Source organism: Lonchura striata, chromosome 35 (assembly GCF_050655825.1).
Source record: "Lonchura striata isolate lonStrDom1 chromosome 35, ASM5065582v1, whole genome shotgun sequence".
NCBI classification, from domain to species: domain Eukaryota; kingdom Metazoa; phylum Chordata; class Aves; order Passeriformes; family Estrildidae; genus Lonchura; species Lonchura striata.
The window spans coordinates 4156673-4171606 of record NC_140737.1 but is presented as its reverse complement, the minus strand read 5'-3'; the positions used below and the strand labels follow the sequence as shown (position 1 = coordinate 4171606).

Sequence of the window (14934 nt, the reverse complement as noted above, 5' to 3'; positions counted from 1 at the left end):
GAGGAGGAGGAGGACGAGAAGGAGGAGGACAAGGAGGAGGACGAGGAGGAGGAGGACGAGGAGGAGGACGATGACGAGGATGAGGAGGAGGAGGACCAGGAAGAGGAAGACGAGGAGGAGGATGAGGAGGACGAGGAGGACGAGGAGGACGAGGAGGACGAGGAGGACGAGGATGAGGAGGAGGAGGACGAGGAGGAGGATGAGGACGAGGAGGACGTGGAGGATGAGGATGAGGAAGAGGACGAGGAGGATGAGGATGAGGAGGAGGAGGACGAGGATGAGGAGGAGGAGGACGAGGACGAGGAGGAGGAGGACGAGGACGAGGAGGAGGAGGACGAGGAGGAGGTGGACAAGGAGGAGGAGGAGGACGAGGAGGAGGTGGACAAGGAGGAGGAGGAGGACGAGGATGAGGAGGAGGAGGACCAGGAAGAAGAGAACGAGGAGGAGGATGAGGAGGACGAGGAGGACGAGGAGGACGAGGAGGAGAAGGATGAGGACGAGGAGGAGGAAAAGGAGGACGAGGACGAGGAGGAGGAGGATGAGGAGGAGGATGAGGACGAGGAGGACGTGGAGGACGAGGAGGAGGAGGAGGACGAGGAGGACGAGGAGGAGGAGGAGGAGGAGGAGGAGGAGGATGAGGAGGAGGACGAGGAGGAGGAGGAGGACAAGGAGGAGGACGAGGAGGAGGAGGACGAGGAAAAGCAGGAGGAGGAGGACGAGGAGGAGGAGGACGAGGAGGAGGAGTACGAGGAGGAGGACGAGGAGGACGAGGACGAGGAGGAGGAGGACGAGGAGGAGGAGGACGAGGAGGAGGACAAGGAGGAGGAGGACGAGGAGGAGGACGAGGGGGAGGAGGACGAGGAGGAGGATGAGGAGCAGGAGGACGAGTATGAGTAGGATGAGGACGAGGATGAGGAGGAGGAGGACGAGGAGGAGGAGGACGAGGAGGAGGAGGATGAGGAGGAGGAATACGAGGAGGAGGACGACTAGGAGGAGGACGAGGAGGAGGAGGACGAGGAGGAGGACGAAGAGGAGGAGGAGGTGGAGGACGACGACGAGGAGGAGGGGGACGAGGAGGAGGAGGAGGAGGAGGATGAAGACGAGGAGGTGGAGGACAAGGAGGAGGAGGACGAGGAGGAGGAGGAGGAGCCGGAGGACGAGGATGAGTAGGAGGAGGACAAGGATGAGGAGGAGGAGGACGAGGAGGAGGAGGACGAGGAGGAGGAGGAGGAGGAGGAGGACGAGGAGGAGAAGGAGGAGGACGAAGACGAGGAGGAGGAGGACGACGAGGAGGAGGATGAGGAGGAGGAGGACGAGGAGGAGGAGGAGGAGGAGGAGGAGGAGGAGGAGGAGGAGGAGGAGGAGGCGGAGGAGGACGAAGACGAGGAGGAGGAGGACGAGGAGGAGGAGGACGAGGAGGAGGAGGACGAGGACGAGGAGGAGGAGGACGAGGAGGAGGAAGACGAGGAGGAGGACGAGGAGGAGGAGGACGAGGAGGAGGAGGGCGAGGAGGAGGAGGACGAGGAGGAGGAGGACGAGGAGGAGGACGAGGAGGAGGACGAGGAGGAGGAAAACGATGAGGAGGATGAGGACGAGGAGGACGAGGAGGAGGAGGACGAGGAGGAGGAAAAGGAGGAGGAGGAGGAGGAGGAGGAGGAGGAGGAGGAGGAGGAGGAGGAGGAAGAGGACGTGGAGGAGGAGGACGAGGAGGAGGAGGACGAGGAGGAGGATGAGGAGCAGGAGGACGAGGATGAGTAGGAGGAAGACGAGGATGAGGAGGAGGTGGACGAGGAGGAGGAGGACGAGGAGGAGTATGAGGAGGACGAGGAGGACGATGAGCAGGAGGAGGACGAGGAGGAGGAGGACGAGGAGGAGGAGGATGAGGAGGAGGAGGACAAGGAGGAGGAAAAGGAGGACGAGACCGAGGAGGAGGACGAGGAGGAGGAGGACGAGGAGGAGGAGGACGAGGAGGAGGAGTAGGAGGAGGAGGAGGAGGAGGAGGAGTAGGAGGAGGAGGAGGAGGAGGAGGAGGAGGACAAAGAGGAGGAGGAGGACAAGGAGGAGGATGAGGAGGAGGAGGACGAGGAAGAGCAGGAGGAGGAGGAGGACGAGGAGGAGGAGCACGAGGAGGAGGACGAGGACGAGGAGGACGAGGAGGTGGACGAGGAGGAGGAGGAGGACGAGGATGAGGAGGAGGAGGACCAGGAAGAGGAGGACGAGGAGGAGGATGAGGAGGACGAGTAGGACGAGGAGGAGAAGGAAGAGGATGAGGACGAGAAGGAGGACGAGGAGGAGGAGGACGAGGAGGAGGAGTACAAGGAGGAGGACGAGGAGGAGGAGGACGAGGAGGACGAGGAGGAGGAGGACGAGGAGGAGGAGGTGGAGGACGTCCTCCTCGTCCTCGTCCTCATCCTCGTCCTCCTCGTCCTCCTCTTCCTGGTCCTCCTCCTCCTCATCCTCGTCCTCCTCGTCCTCCTCTTCCTTGTCCTCCTCCTCGTCCTCCTCGTCCTCGTCCTCCTCCTTGTGCTCCTCCTCCTCGTCCTCCTCCTCCTCCTGCTCTTCCTCGTCCTCCTCCTCCTCGGCCTCCTCCTACTCATCCTCCTCCTCGTCCTCCTCCTCCTCGTCCTCCTCCTCGTCCTCGTCCTCCTCCTCCTCCTGCTCTTCCTCGTCCTCCTCCTCCTCGTCCTCCTCCTCGTCCTCCTCCTCCTCTTTGTCCTCCTCCTCCTGCTCCTCGGCCTCCTCCTCCTCGTCCTCCTCCTCCTCATCCTCGTCCTCCTCCTCCTCATCCTCATCCTCCTTGTCCTCTTCCTCCTCCTCGTCCTCCTCCTCCTCATCCTCGTCCTCCTTTTCCTCCTCCTCATCCTCGTCCTCCTCCTCCTCGTCCTCCTCCTCCTCGTCCTCCTCCTCCTCGTCCTCCTCCTCGTCCTCGTTCTCCTTTTCCTCCTCCTCGTCCTCCTCCTCCTCATCCTCATCCTCCTCGTCCTCGTCCTCCTCATCGTTTTCCTCCTCCTCGTCCTCTTCCTCTTCCTCGTCCTCCTTTTCCTCCTCCTCCTCCTCGTCCTCCTCCTCCTCGTCCTCCTCCTCCTCCTCCTCCTCCTTCTGCTCCTCGTCCTCGTCCTCGTCCTCGTCCTCCTCCTCCTCGTCCTCCTCCTCCTGGTCTTCGTCCTCCTCCTCCTCCTCCTCGTCCTCCTCCTCCTCGTCGTCATCCTCCACATCCTCCTCCTCTTCCTCCTCCTCCTCGTCCTCCTCCTCCTCGTCCTCCTCCTCTTCTTTGTCCTCCCCCTCCTCCTTCTCGTCCTCCTCCTCCTCGTCCTCGTCCTCCTCCTCCTCATCCCCCTCCTCGTCCTCCTCCTCCTCATCCTCCTCCTCCTCATCATCCTCGTCCTCCTCCTCGTCCTCCTCCTCCTCGTCCTCCTCCTCCTCGTCCTCGTCCTCCTCCTCCTCGTCCTCCTCCTCGTCCTTCTCCTCCTCGTCCTCCTCGTCCTCCTTATCCTCCTCCTCGTCCTCCTCTTCCTGGTCCTCCTCCTCCTCATCCTCGTCCTCCTCGTCCTCCTCTTCCTTGTCCTCCTCCTCGTCCTCCTCGTCCTCGTCCTCCTCCTCGTCCTCCTCCTCCTCGTCTTCGTCCTCCTCCTCCTCGTCCTCATCCTCCTCCTCCTCGTCCTCCTCCTCCTCGTCCTCCTCCTCCTCCTCCTCCACCTCGTCCTCCTCCTCCTCCTCGTCCTATTCCTCCTCGTCCTCCTCCTCCTCATCCTTGTCCTCCTCCTACTCATCCTCGTCCTCTGGCTCCTCATCCTCCTCGTCGTCCTCCTCCTCCTCGTCTTCGTCCTCCTCCTCCTCTTCCTCGTCCTCGTCCTCCTCCTCCTCCTCCTCGTCCTCGTCCTCCTCCTCCTCCTCCTCCTCCTCCTCCTCCTCCTCGTCCTCCTCCTCCTCCTCCTCCTCCTCCTCCTCCTCCTCCTCCTCCTCGTCCTCCTCCTCCTCGTCATCCTCCTCGTCCTCCTCGTCCTCGTCCTCCTCCTCGTCCTCCTCCTCCTCGTCCTCCTTTTCCTCCTCCTCGTCCTCCTCCTCCTCATCCTCATCCTCCTCGTCCTCGTCCTCCTCATCGTTTTTCTCCTCCTCGTCCTCCTCCTCGTCCTCCTCCTCGTCCTCCTCCTCGTCCTCGTCCTCCTTTTCTCCTCCTCCTCCTCGTGCTCCTCCTCCTCATCGTCCTCCTCCTCCTCGTCTTCGTCCTCCTCCTCTTCCTCCTCGTCCTCCTCCTCCTCCTCCTCGTCCTCCTCCTCCTCGTCGTCCTCCTCCTCCTCGTCTTCGTCCTCCTCCTCCTCTTCCTCGTCCTCCTCCTCCTCCTCCTCCTCGTCCTCCTCCTCCTCCTCCTCGTCCTCCTCCTCCTCGTCATCCTCCTCCTCGTCCTCGTCCTCCTCGTCCTCGTCCTCGTCCTCGTCGTCGTCCTCCTCGTCGTCCTCCTCCTCCTCATCCTCGTCCTCCTCCTCCTCCTCGTCCTCCTCCTCCTCCTCGTCCACCTCCTCCTCGTCCTCCTCCTCCTCATCCTCGTCCTCCTCGTCCTCCTCCTCCTCGTCCTCCTCCTCCTCCTCCTCGTCCTCGTCCTCCTCGTCCTCATCCTCGTCCTCATCCTCCTCCTCCTCGTCCTCCTCCTCATCCACCTCCTCCTCCTCTTCAGCCTCCTCCTCCTCCTCGTCCTCCTCCTGGTCCTCCTCGTCCTCGTCCTCCTCCTCGTCCTCCTCCGGAGGGCTTCTGCTGCTGCTGCTGCTGCTCCTTGTGGGGGTGCTGCTGGCAGGGGCAGGGCCCTGGTTTGGCTGAGCATTGCCATGTCAGCCTGTGAGCTCCTGGGAGCTCAGGACAGAGCCAGGACTGACCCAGGTTGGCACTGCACTTGAGGACAGACACAGAGAATGGAAAGTGCCCACAGAGTGGTTCCGAGCAGATCTGTGGGAAGGAGGAGGGAGGGAGGATGAATCCCCTGCCCAAGGCTGCCAAGGGAAGGCTTTGGGAGGGAAAGCAAGGCTTGACCTGACACTAAGTCCTTCAAGGGCTCAGTTGCCCACGCTGAGCAGGATTTCATTGCGCAGAACTGACAGGGCCAGATCCAGGGATTGGGAGGACATCGGGGCAGGCTTCAGGTGAGCAAATTCTGCAGTGCTGAGAAAGAGAGAGACTACAGCCAGATGAGGGAGGCAGGTGGAAAAGGCTTTGTGCCATCCCTGCTCAGAAGGGATCCTCAGCACAGCCCTGAAGATCTGCACATAGGAGAAAACAATGAACACAAAACAACAAAATGATAAACTGCTAGTAACCACAAGAAGCCCAAGTTCCCTGAGGTGGGAATTGGAGCAGGAGAGCTTGAGGATCTGTGGGATATCACCGAAGAACTGGCCCATGGCATTGCCATGGCACAGGGGCAGGGAAAATGTATTGGCTGTGTGCAGCAGAGCATTGAGAAAGGCACTGGCCCAGGCAGATGCTGCCATGTGGGCACAAGCTCTGCTGCCCAGGAGGGTCCCGTAGTGCAGGGGTTTGCAGATGGACACGTAGCGGTCGTAGCACATGATGGTCAGCAGGAAATATTCTGTTGCAGCACAGAAAAGGAAAAAAAAAAACTGTGCAGCACATCCTGTGTAGGAGATGGTGCTGGTGTCCCAGAGGGAATTGTGCATGGCTTTGGGGACAGTGGTGCAGATGGAGCCCAGGTCGCTGAGGGCCAGGTTGAGCAGGAAGAAGAACATGGCCGTGTGCAGGTGGTGGCCGCAGGCTACGGCGCTGATGATGAGGCCGTTGCCCAGGAGGGCAGCCAGGGAGATGCCCAGGAAGAGGCAGAAGTGCAGGAGCTGCAGCTGCCGCGTGTCTGCCAGTGCCAGCAGGAGGAAGTGGCTGATGGAGCTGCTGTTGGACATTTGCTGTGGCTGCACATGGGCACCTGTTCATGGAGAAAGGACAGGGACAAGTCAGGAGAGGCTGCTTGGAGCCAAACCTGGGCCATTCCCTGCAGCCTGTTCTGCTGGAACTCACCCACCCTTGTTCCTGCTCTGGGAAAACCTTCACCCAGGTCCCTGCCTGAGGTCCAGTTGTGCTGGCTGAGTGTGCCAGAAGCAGCCAGGGCAGTGTGTGGGGGCTCTCGAGGAGCCATCCTTGTCCTGCTGCCCTGTGTTTGTGGCCATGTGGCAGAGGGGCAAGGCTGGATATTCAGGATTTATTAGGGGAGTAATTCCTATTGCAGAGAGGCTTGATACCATCTGCACTCATACTTCTAAGGGAAACAAAACAGATGTCAGGAGTTGGTTTAAGGAATTGTTTTCCTACCCACACATCATTGCTGGCCTTCTGAGGTCAGAACTCCCCAGCATTCCTGCTGCACTCAGGATTTGCCACTGAGAGATGTGAGAGGCAAAGGATTCCCCATGGCTGAGGGAAGGTGAGGGGCTGGATGGGCTTGTTCTCCCAGCACTGCTCTGCTCAGCCCCCTCTGCTTCCCTGAGCATCTCCCTGGGCCTGGACATCCCCTCCTGAGAGGTGCCTTGTCCCTGCCAGCGCTCACAGAGCCCATCCCACCCTGTGTGCCCCCGGCCCGGCCCTACAGAAACCTGCCTGTGTGCAGGGCCCTGGCTGGGGCAGGCTCTGTGTGCAGCTGGGCAAGGGCAGCTCAGGAGAGCCCTGCTGGGCCCTGCAGAGGTGATGCTGCTGCTGCCCAGGGCTGAGGAGTGGCTGAAGGCCCTTTGGGAGGCTCCCAGCAGAGACACTGACCAGCCAAAGTCACCGTTCTGGAGCCTCTGTAAATGTTCAAACATTCCTTTGATGATCCTGTGTGTTCCTTTCAACTCAGAATGTTCTGTCATTCTGGGATTACAATTCCTGTTCTGCTTCTCTCAACCCCCTGCTTCCTACAATCAAAAGAGAAAAAAAAGAACCCTTGCAACAGTGTTAGAACAGTAAAGTACAATGCAGAACTTTATTGGAAGCTTCCAGGTGTCCCAGTGGGGATGAGGCACACCCAGGCCCTGATTTCAAGAGTTCATTACGGTTGATTAATTAGGATTTTTAACAGGAACATTCAATAGGAGATTCAGTTGCCCCAATTAGACACTCCTGGCTCAACACATTGCAGTAAATTCGAGGACTTCTTTGCCCCAGTTTTAGTTATGACTGTTCACATTGTGGTCAAAACACAAAATATTACTCTTGTAGGCACTCTTCCTGATAATAAGACTATGCAGTATTTCAGGAATGTATTTAGACAGTCAGTTTATTGTATTAAAATCTAAGAGAAAGGTAGGAAACATACTAGTGTCAGCCAAGATTACAGTTACATAAGTACATAATTGTAGTTTGATAAAGCTAATTAAGAGTTTAGAGGAGTTAAATAAGGATTATAGTTTTATAATTATAAAATAGTAATTTACAGAGCTACCATCCCAACATTCCCATCCTGCTCCTTGCAGGAAATTGAAAACACTCTCAGGAAAGCTCCTGATCATTACAGCAATCCCAGGCTTACCTCCTTTGGGAAGTGTCCTCCGGAGCTGTGCCCAGGCTGGTCTGGAGCTGGGAGCAGCCCTGCCCCAGCCAGCCCCTCTCAGCAGCAGCACCTGCCCTGCTCAGGGTGGCTCCTTCCCCCCACAGCTCCTGGCCAGCGCTGGGAGCAGCTCCAGGGCCGGCTGAGAGCTGTCCCTGGCAGGCAGCAGAGTCCCTGGCCCAGCACAGCGCCCTGGGCTGCAGGACCCTGCTCTGCAGGACAGCCCTGGGCACCCCTGGCTGCTCTGCACAGGAGATGAGCAGAGAATGCACTCACAGGGTCTGTGGGCATTGTAATGTTCCAGCTTTAGGAGATCTCTCCAGGAGCTGCAGCTGCATTGTCCTGCAGCCAGAGGTTCCTGTGCCAAGGGCTGGCAGTGTTTCTGCCCCAGGCACTTCTCAGCCCCTTCCCAGCCCTGACTGATTGAAGCTCTCTGTGCCTCTGTGCTGTGCCCGCGCTGGCTGCAGGCAGTGCCCCAGCCCTGCTGGGCTGGCAGAAGAGCTGCTCAGCAAGAGAAATGTGCTTTTGAAGCTCTGCTTGGTTACCAGGATCACCCTCTGTGCCAGGAGCCCGGCCCAGCTCAACAGCACAGACACAGCACAAGGACTTTAATGACCCTCTGGGGCTTTGTGCTCAGGCCCTGAACATCAGGCCCTGAGAGGGAGCTGCAGAAACCTCTCCAGAACTCCAAGTCAGAATCCAACTGCAAAGTTTCTTGGACTTTTAATGGGTCCCACTGAGGAACAGAACTGAGAAAGTGTCCCAGGCCCCAGGCAGGGCAGAGAACTGGAGGCAGTGATGCCAGGTGGGGACAAAGAGAAGCCAAGTCTTGGTGCCCTGGGGCACAGCAGGGTCTGTGCCACCAAGGGCTGTGAGGAGACACCTTGTCCTGAGGCCCTGGGGCCTCCTGGCACAGCCCCAGCCAGGCTGGGCACTGTCACCCCCTGGTCCTGCCCTCAGCATCCCCCCCTGGCCCACATCCCAGTGGCCTCAAGGATCTGCTGGAAGGATTCCCTGGGGAGCCTTGGTCAGGAATAGCCCTGGGGGCTCCTTCATGCTCCCAGGGACTGCAGGTTTTTCAAAGGACTTTGGGTTTGGCTTTTGCCTTGCAGTCTCTGAGAGCTTTGTGCAATCATGGCCTCCAATTATCTGCTTTAATTATTACCTGGAGAGGCTTTGTCAGGAACAACACTCAGTGGGGCCCATTAATGCTTCAAGGTACTTCAGATATTTTAAGGTACTTGGTGTTTCCCTTTTTATACAGACTCTATGCGAAAGATAGTACAGTCACAGCCTCCAATTATCTGTTTTAAGGAGTCCCTTGAGAGCTTTGCACTCACACTCAGTGTGGCTCATTAATACTTTGAGATACTCAAGAAATTTAAAGTACTTTGGATTTTCCTTTCCACACTGAGAGATTTTTGTGCCATTTTGAGTCTCTGAGAAGATGTTGTGCAATCCTGGCCTCCAGTTCTCTCCTCCAAGGAGTCCATGAGGAGCCTGTGTTGGGGATGGACCTCAGTGGCACCCATTAATGCCTCGAGAAACTTTGCTTTTTCTTCTGAGTTTGACTCCTGGAAAGGTTTGTGCAATCTCCCCTCAAGCCCTGAGGTTCCAAGGCTCAGCTCCAAATGCACCATGGAGCTCATTAGGATCAAGCAAGTCCTGACAAACCATGGCTGTGCCTCGATTTCCCTCTTGTCTGGAGCAGTTCAACAGGAAGATTTCTATGGTGGTTTTCGTTCACCTATTTGAGATTTCTCGGCCAATGCATCAATTAGTGTGGTGGGTTCAGTGCTGACTAATTACCAGTGCACACACTAGAATATACTTACTCATTTCCTGCTGAGAGATAGGATTAGGAGAAAGGCATATTAGGCTCAAACTTAAGGAATGTACAGAAAAGTTTGTTGAAAGTAACTAAAAGAAGGAATAATAAGGATCAGAACAAAATTTCAGAATACTTCCCCTCTCCATACAACCTTTTCTTACTTACTGATTATGTAAAGGGACAAAGCAAAAAATTTTCAGTCACTTTACCACCTCTTGAATAGTCTTTCTTTAGTTCACTTAGAGAGAGGAGTCTCCCTTTCTTGCTATGGAGACTTCTCCACAAGAAAACAGGTGTCTTGTGGCTCTCAATTTGCATGAATTGCAGCCACTCGGAAAAAGTGAAATCATGACACCCCTCCCATTTTTTCACAGCCATTCATACAGCTGTGTTTATGGGCCATTCAGCTTATGGGATATTAGTTTCAAGATGAGCTGTTTAAGAGCAAAGATTGTCTTCATCTCTTTCTGAAATCATCTTCATCTTTGCAGATATCTTCTTCTCTCCCTGAGGGCACAGGGTCTCATCACTCTGCTCTCCTTCTCTGTTCAAACTTCTCATGGGATCACAGCTGCTTCAACATTTGCTCACTTTAGAATGGAGGCCTTTGCTGAACAAAACATCTCCCCATACTTTTCAATGCCTTATAAGGGAAAAGAGAGTCTGATATATCAATGACATCCTTCTCCATAGTTTTACCAGAGGATTCCAGCCCGAAGATCAAGGCATCTCCTCATCCCTCCCACCTGGGACTCAACTTCCTCTTCAACGACCTTGGTGTGTTCATGTTGCTCCTCTGTGTGCCTGCCCTGTGTCCTTTTCTCTCACTGGAGGGAGGATGGCAACACTGGCAGAGTCAATATCTGCCCAGGGCTGCAGATGGTTACATGACCCTGGCCAGGCTCGGTGGCCAATTCTAATTTTGGCCATGGTCCCTGTACATGAAGACCAGTTCTTTTCCATAGGAATAAAGGAACAGAGCTCCACTGTTTTAAGGGCAGATGAGAGGTGATGACCACAGTGCAAGGCCAGCTAGAGCCACCAGATTGTGTTCTGAGAGATACCCTTGAATACAGGAAATTTTTTAGGCAAAATGTCAGTTTTGGCAATGGGCATCTGAAAAGATGGACAGTTCTTTTCCATAAAGAGGAGAGCAGTGAGCCCCAGTGCTCCAGGAGCTGGTGAGAGGCAGCCCTTGAAATCCCAAGATCAGCCAGACCTGTCAGGTGGCCCCTGGCAGGCCAAGCCAGCCATACCTGTTCCATGTTCTCTCGCTTCCATGGGGCCCCACAGTGTCCCAATGGTCCCTTGCTTCCAGGAGGCCCTGAGGTGTCACAATGCCCCCTTGGTGACACCAGGCCCTGAAGGGTCGGAATGGTCTCCATGGGTCCATCAGGCCCCACAGGGTCATAATGGTCTCTGGGCCCATGGAGCCCCGCGGTGTCACCATGGCCCCTTGGTTCCATGGGCTCCAGTGGTGCCACAATGATCCCCTTGGTTCCATGAGGTGCCCACAGTGTCACAGTGATCTCCATGGGAAGGAAAGAACCGAGCCCCAGTGTGGCAGGGGCAGCCACCAGAGGCCAAAGCCAGCCAGACTTGACGGTACTGGCAGATTTTGCCTGGGAGCAACCCTTGAATATAGGGAATTTCAGCCATGGAATCCCAATTTCATGCATGGACACCCAAAGTAGAAGGACCTTTCTTTCCAAAGGATTGAATGGACGGAACACCGGTGTTTGGGAGCCAGATGAAAGGTGGCCACTAGAGGCATAGGGCAGGCAGACCTCTCTGTCCTGGTAGCTTTTGTCTGAAAGAAACCCTTGGATATAGGGAATTTGGGATGTGGAATCCCATTTTTGTTCATTTCTGTATAGAAAAGAAGAACAGTTAATTTCCATAGGAAGGAAAGCACAGAGCTCCAGTGTTTCAAAAGCAGGTGAGAAGCAGCCCCCAAGTGTCCAAGGGCAGCCAGACCTGTCTCTCCTGTCTGATTTCACTTGTCAGCAATCCTTGGATGTAAGGAGTTTTTGAAGTGGAAGGTCAGTTTTGGCCATGGGTGCCTGGACAGGATGGATGATTTTTTCCTATAGGAAAGAAAAACTTGAAGTCCAAGTGTTCTGGAAGAAGATGAGAGGTGGCCACCATTAGGCCAAACTAGTCAGACCTGTCTCTCCTGACACCTTTTGTCTAGAGGCTGTCCTTGGACACAGGGCATTTTGGAGGTGGAATCTCAGTTTTGTCTGTGGGTGCCTGGACAGGGAGAAGAGTTCTTTTCATTAGGAAGGAAAACACAGACCCCCAGTGTTTCAGAGGCAGATGAGTGCCAGCCCTCAGGAAGCCAAGGCCAGCCAGATTTGTGATTCCTGGCATCATTTTTCTGGGAGCTATCATTGGATATAGGGAATTCTGGAGGCAGATCCCAAATTTTGGCCATGGATGCCTAGTTGAGATGGATGGCTTTTCCCATAAGAAAGAAAAGCACATGGTCCCAGTGTCTGAAAGGCAGATGAGAGGTGGCCTTTGGGTGGTCAAGGCAGCCAGACTTGTTTCTCCTGGCAGATTTCATCTGGGAACAATCTTTGCAATATAAGGAAATTTGCAGAAGGAATCCAAATTTTGGCCCTGGGTCCCTGGAGGAGAAGGACAGTTCTCTCTCATAGGAAGGGAAGCCCAGAGCTCCAGTGCTTCAGGGGAGACGAGAAGCAGCCCTAATCATGCCAAGGTGGTCAGGTGGTCCCCAGGAGGCCCAGCCAGCCAGACCTGTTCCATGTTCCCTTGGTACTGTGGGACCCCACAGTGTCACAATGGTCTCCTTGGTTCCATGAGGCCCTGGAGTGTCACAATGTTCCCCTTGATCCTGCAGTGTCACAATGGCCCCGTGCTTCCATGAGGCCTTGCAATGTCACAATGGCTTTGTGGTTCCACAAAGCCCTGATGTGTCACAATGGCCCCTCAGCTCCGTGTGCCCTCACTGTGTCACAATGGCTCCTCTGTGACACTGCGGCTGCACAAGGTCACCATGGACCCTTGGTTCCTTGGGGTCACCAAATTCCACGGTGGTTTCCATGATTCCATGAGGCCCCACAGTGTCACACTGGCCCCTTGGTTCCATGAGGATCTGCAGGGTCACACAGGTTTGTGACATTTGTCCTTGCTGCCCCTCACATCCCCCTGCCCCACAAACATCCCCGAGCCCCCCATGAGGGACAGGCCCTGCTGTGCCTGGCTGGGCTCAGGGCTTGGCCTTTCTGCTTCCCCCAGCCAGCCCAGGCCTTGCTCAGCATTGCAGTTCCCTGCTCTGAGCCTTGGGCTCCCTGCAATCCTGGCCTCAAGGATCTGCTCTCTCCAGTCCCTGGGGAACCATTGGCAGTCCCTGCCCTCACTGGGGCTCTGTGATGCTCCAAGGGACTTGGAGTTTTGCTCCTGACTCCTTGAGCAGCTTCTTCAGCTTTCTCTCAGTGCCTGAGGGTCCTGGACTCAGCTGAAGATCCATTGTAGGGCTCATTAAAGTACACAAAGCCCTCAGTGGGGCGGGCTTCCTCTTCCTGCAATTGTCTACAAGTTTTCAGGCCCTGTACAGCAGATTGGAGTCAGTTTAAAGATCCTTTAAGAAAAGAGATTTAATGGAGCATTAATTATTTATTTTAACAGAGTATTTTTTATTTTCCAGTTCAGAGAAGAGCTGATGGAAGTGATCTTGATGCTCACTGTCTCCTTAGGAGGTCTGGACATGTAGAAGAATGAGCCCCTTGAGGGATGACCCTGTTTGGACAAGCTGCTCCTCACCCCCAGCCTCACCATGTCTGACATTGCCCACCTGGCACTGACATCCCTGTGCCCTGCAACAGAACCTTGTCCCTGAGCTCTGCAGCTCCATGTCCCAGCCCATTGCACCGTGTCCCACCTGCTCTCCTCAGGGCTCTGCCTGCACACAGGCCCAGGAGAAGTTTTCCTCTTGGGAAAGAAAGAATGGAAAAGCTTGAGCAGGTTTCCTAAACAACAAACCCCACTCAGGAACCACCTGCTCAGTACAGGCTGCCTGGAATGGTGTCACCTTTCTACAAGGCACAGTGTGACCAGAAATGACCTCTGGAATCAGAATTGTCTGAGTCTCCCAGCTGAATTCTCTGTCTCTGTCCTTTCCCTGGATCTCTGTTGCAGATGGAAGCTGCTGGTGCCATCCTCACCTTTAAACTCTCTTTGGAATGCAAACAGATGTTCCCAGCTGTGTTAAGCAGGATTTGCTCAATGTTTTTATAAATCTTTTGTGTTCCCCATGGAACGAAGGGGCCATTTTGGCACTGAGAGGGTGACATGGAAGCAAGGAGTCAATGGTGACCCTGGGGTCCCATGGAACCAAGGGGCCCTGGTGACACAGCAGGGCCACGTGGATCCAGTGGTCCATTGTGATACTGTGGATCCAAGGAGACCATGGAGACACCCCCAGAACCTCATGGAACCAAGGAGTCCATGGTGACCCAGCGGGGCTGCAAGGAGCCAATGGTCCATGGTGACACTGACCATCCAAGGAGGCCGTTTGGACACTGTGGAAGCTCATGGAGTGAGGTGGCCATTGTGACACTGAAGAACTTCATGACACCAAATATCCATGGGGACACAGCAGGGTATCATGGAACCCAGGAACTGCTGTTGGCAGTGCAGAAACTCCTGGAACCAGGGGCTGTTGTGGCACTGCAGAACCAACACAGCTGCTGCACCTTGTCCCCTGCCCTGCACAGCTCCTTGGGAGGCACGGCAGGAGCAGCACCCTGAGAGCCTCGGGAATGCCCCTCTGGGATCCATGGCACACACTCCCAGGGCTGGAATTCCAGTTCCCAGCCAGGAAAAGATGTCCCTGCCCTTGAAGGAAAAGCTCTTATGAAAGAGCCAAAAACCAAGTAGAGCAGGATCCTACAGTGACATTTCACTGCCAGCCATCATAACTTCACCCATGATTGTCGTAGCTCATGGATTGGGAATGAAATCAGGGTAGGGTCTTTGGTGGGAGCTGCCCTGGGTCAAGGGAGACACTGAGAGAGAAACAGAGCAGGCAAAGGAAGGCAGGAGAGAAAGGAGGTGTTTTGGTTTGGAATGACAGGTGTCTGCTAAGGAAGGCAAGAGCCTCCCCTGCAATGAAATAATGTAGGCTCTTTCTTTCTGAATTGTTATAAATTTGAAATTAAGGGGGGCTCTCAGGTAAAAATATGGAAGCAAGAATAACAGTTTTTTATTAGGGAAGAAGATGAAAATATGAACAATGCAGCGAACCAGAACAATACTGAGAGAGCCAGAATAAAACCTGACACTCTGTTGAGCAGGTTGTTGGTCGCAGTCCAATTGGAATTGTGTCTGCAGTCCTACAGGAGTGTCAGCTGTGCTTCTGTTAGAGAAGTGATCGTATAGGAAAGGGTGTCTTCCTCTGAAGAGGAAGAGGCAGCTATTCCTCTGAGAAATCCAGCCCAGAAAAGCTGTGTTGGTGGGCCAGAATCTCAAGACTAGATGCAGGTAGGAATGCTTGGCCCCTCCCTCTGGGCGGAACATCTCACAATGGGATGTTACAGTTCTTATCAGTCATGCAGTG

At 55.2% G+C, this 14934-nt stretch overlaps 2 protein-coding genes across 2 annotated transcripts in view; one reads left to right on the top strand and one right to left on the bottom strand.

Moving 5' to 3' along the window:
• The window catches only part of LOC146764282 (uncharacterized), a 220504-nt gene that overhangs the window by 117446 nt on the left and 88124 nt on the right, over positions 1 to 14934 (top strand).
• Positions 5046 to 5880, bottom strand: LOC146764286 (olfactory receptor 14J1-like). The gene has a single exon (XM_085564962.1). The coding sequence runs from the start codon at positions 5733 to 5735 to the stop codon at positions 5046 to 5048; it is 690 nt and encodes a 229-aa protein (XP_085421088.1). The 5' UTR covers positions 5736 to 5880.

Coding starts and splice junctions, on each gene's coding strand:
- LOC146764286 (XM_085564962.1), bottom strand. CDS start 5,735: ATGTTCTTCTTCCTGCTCAACCTGGCCCTCAGCGACCTGGGCTCCATC.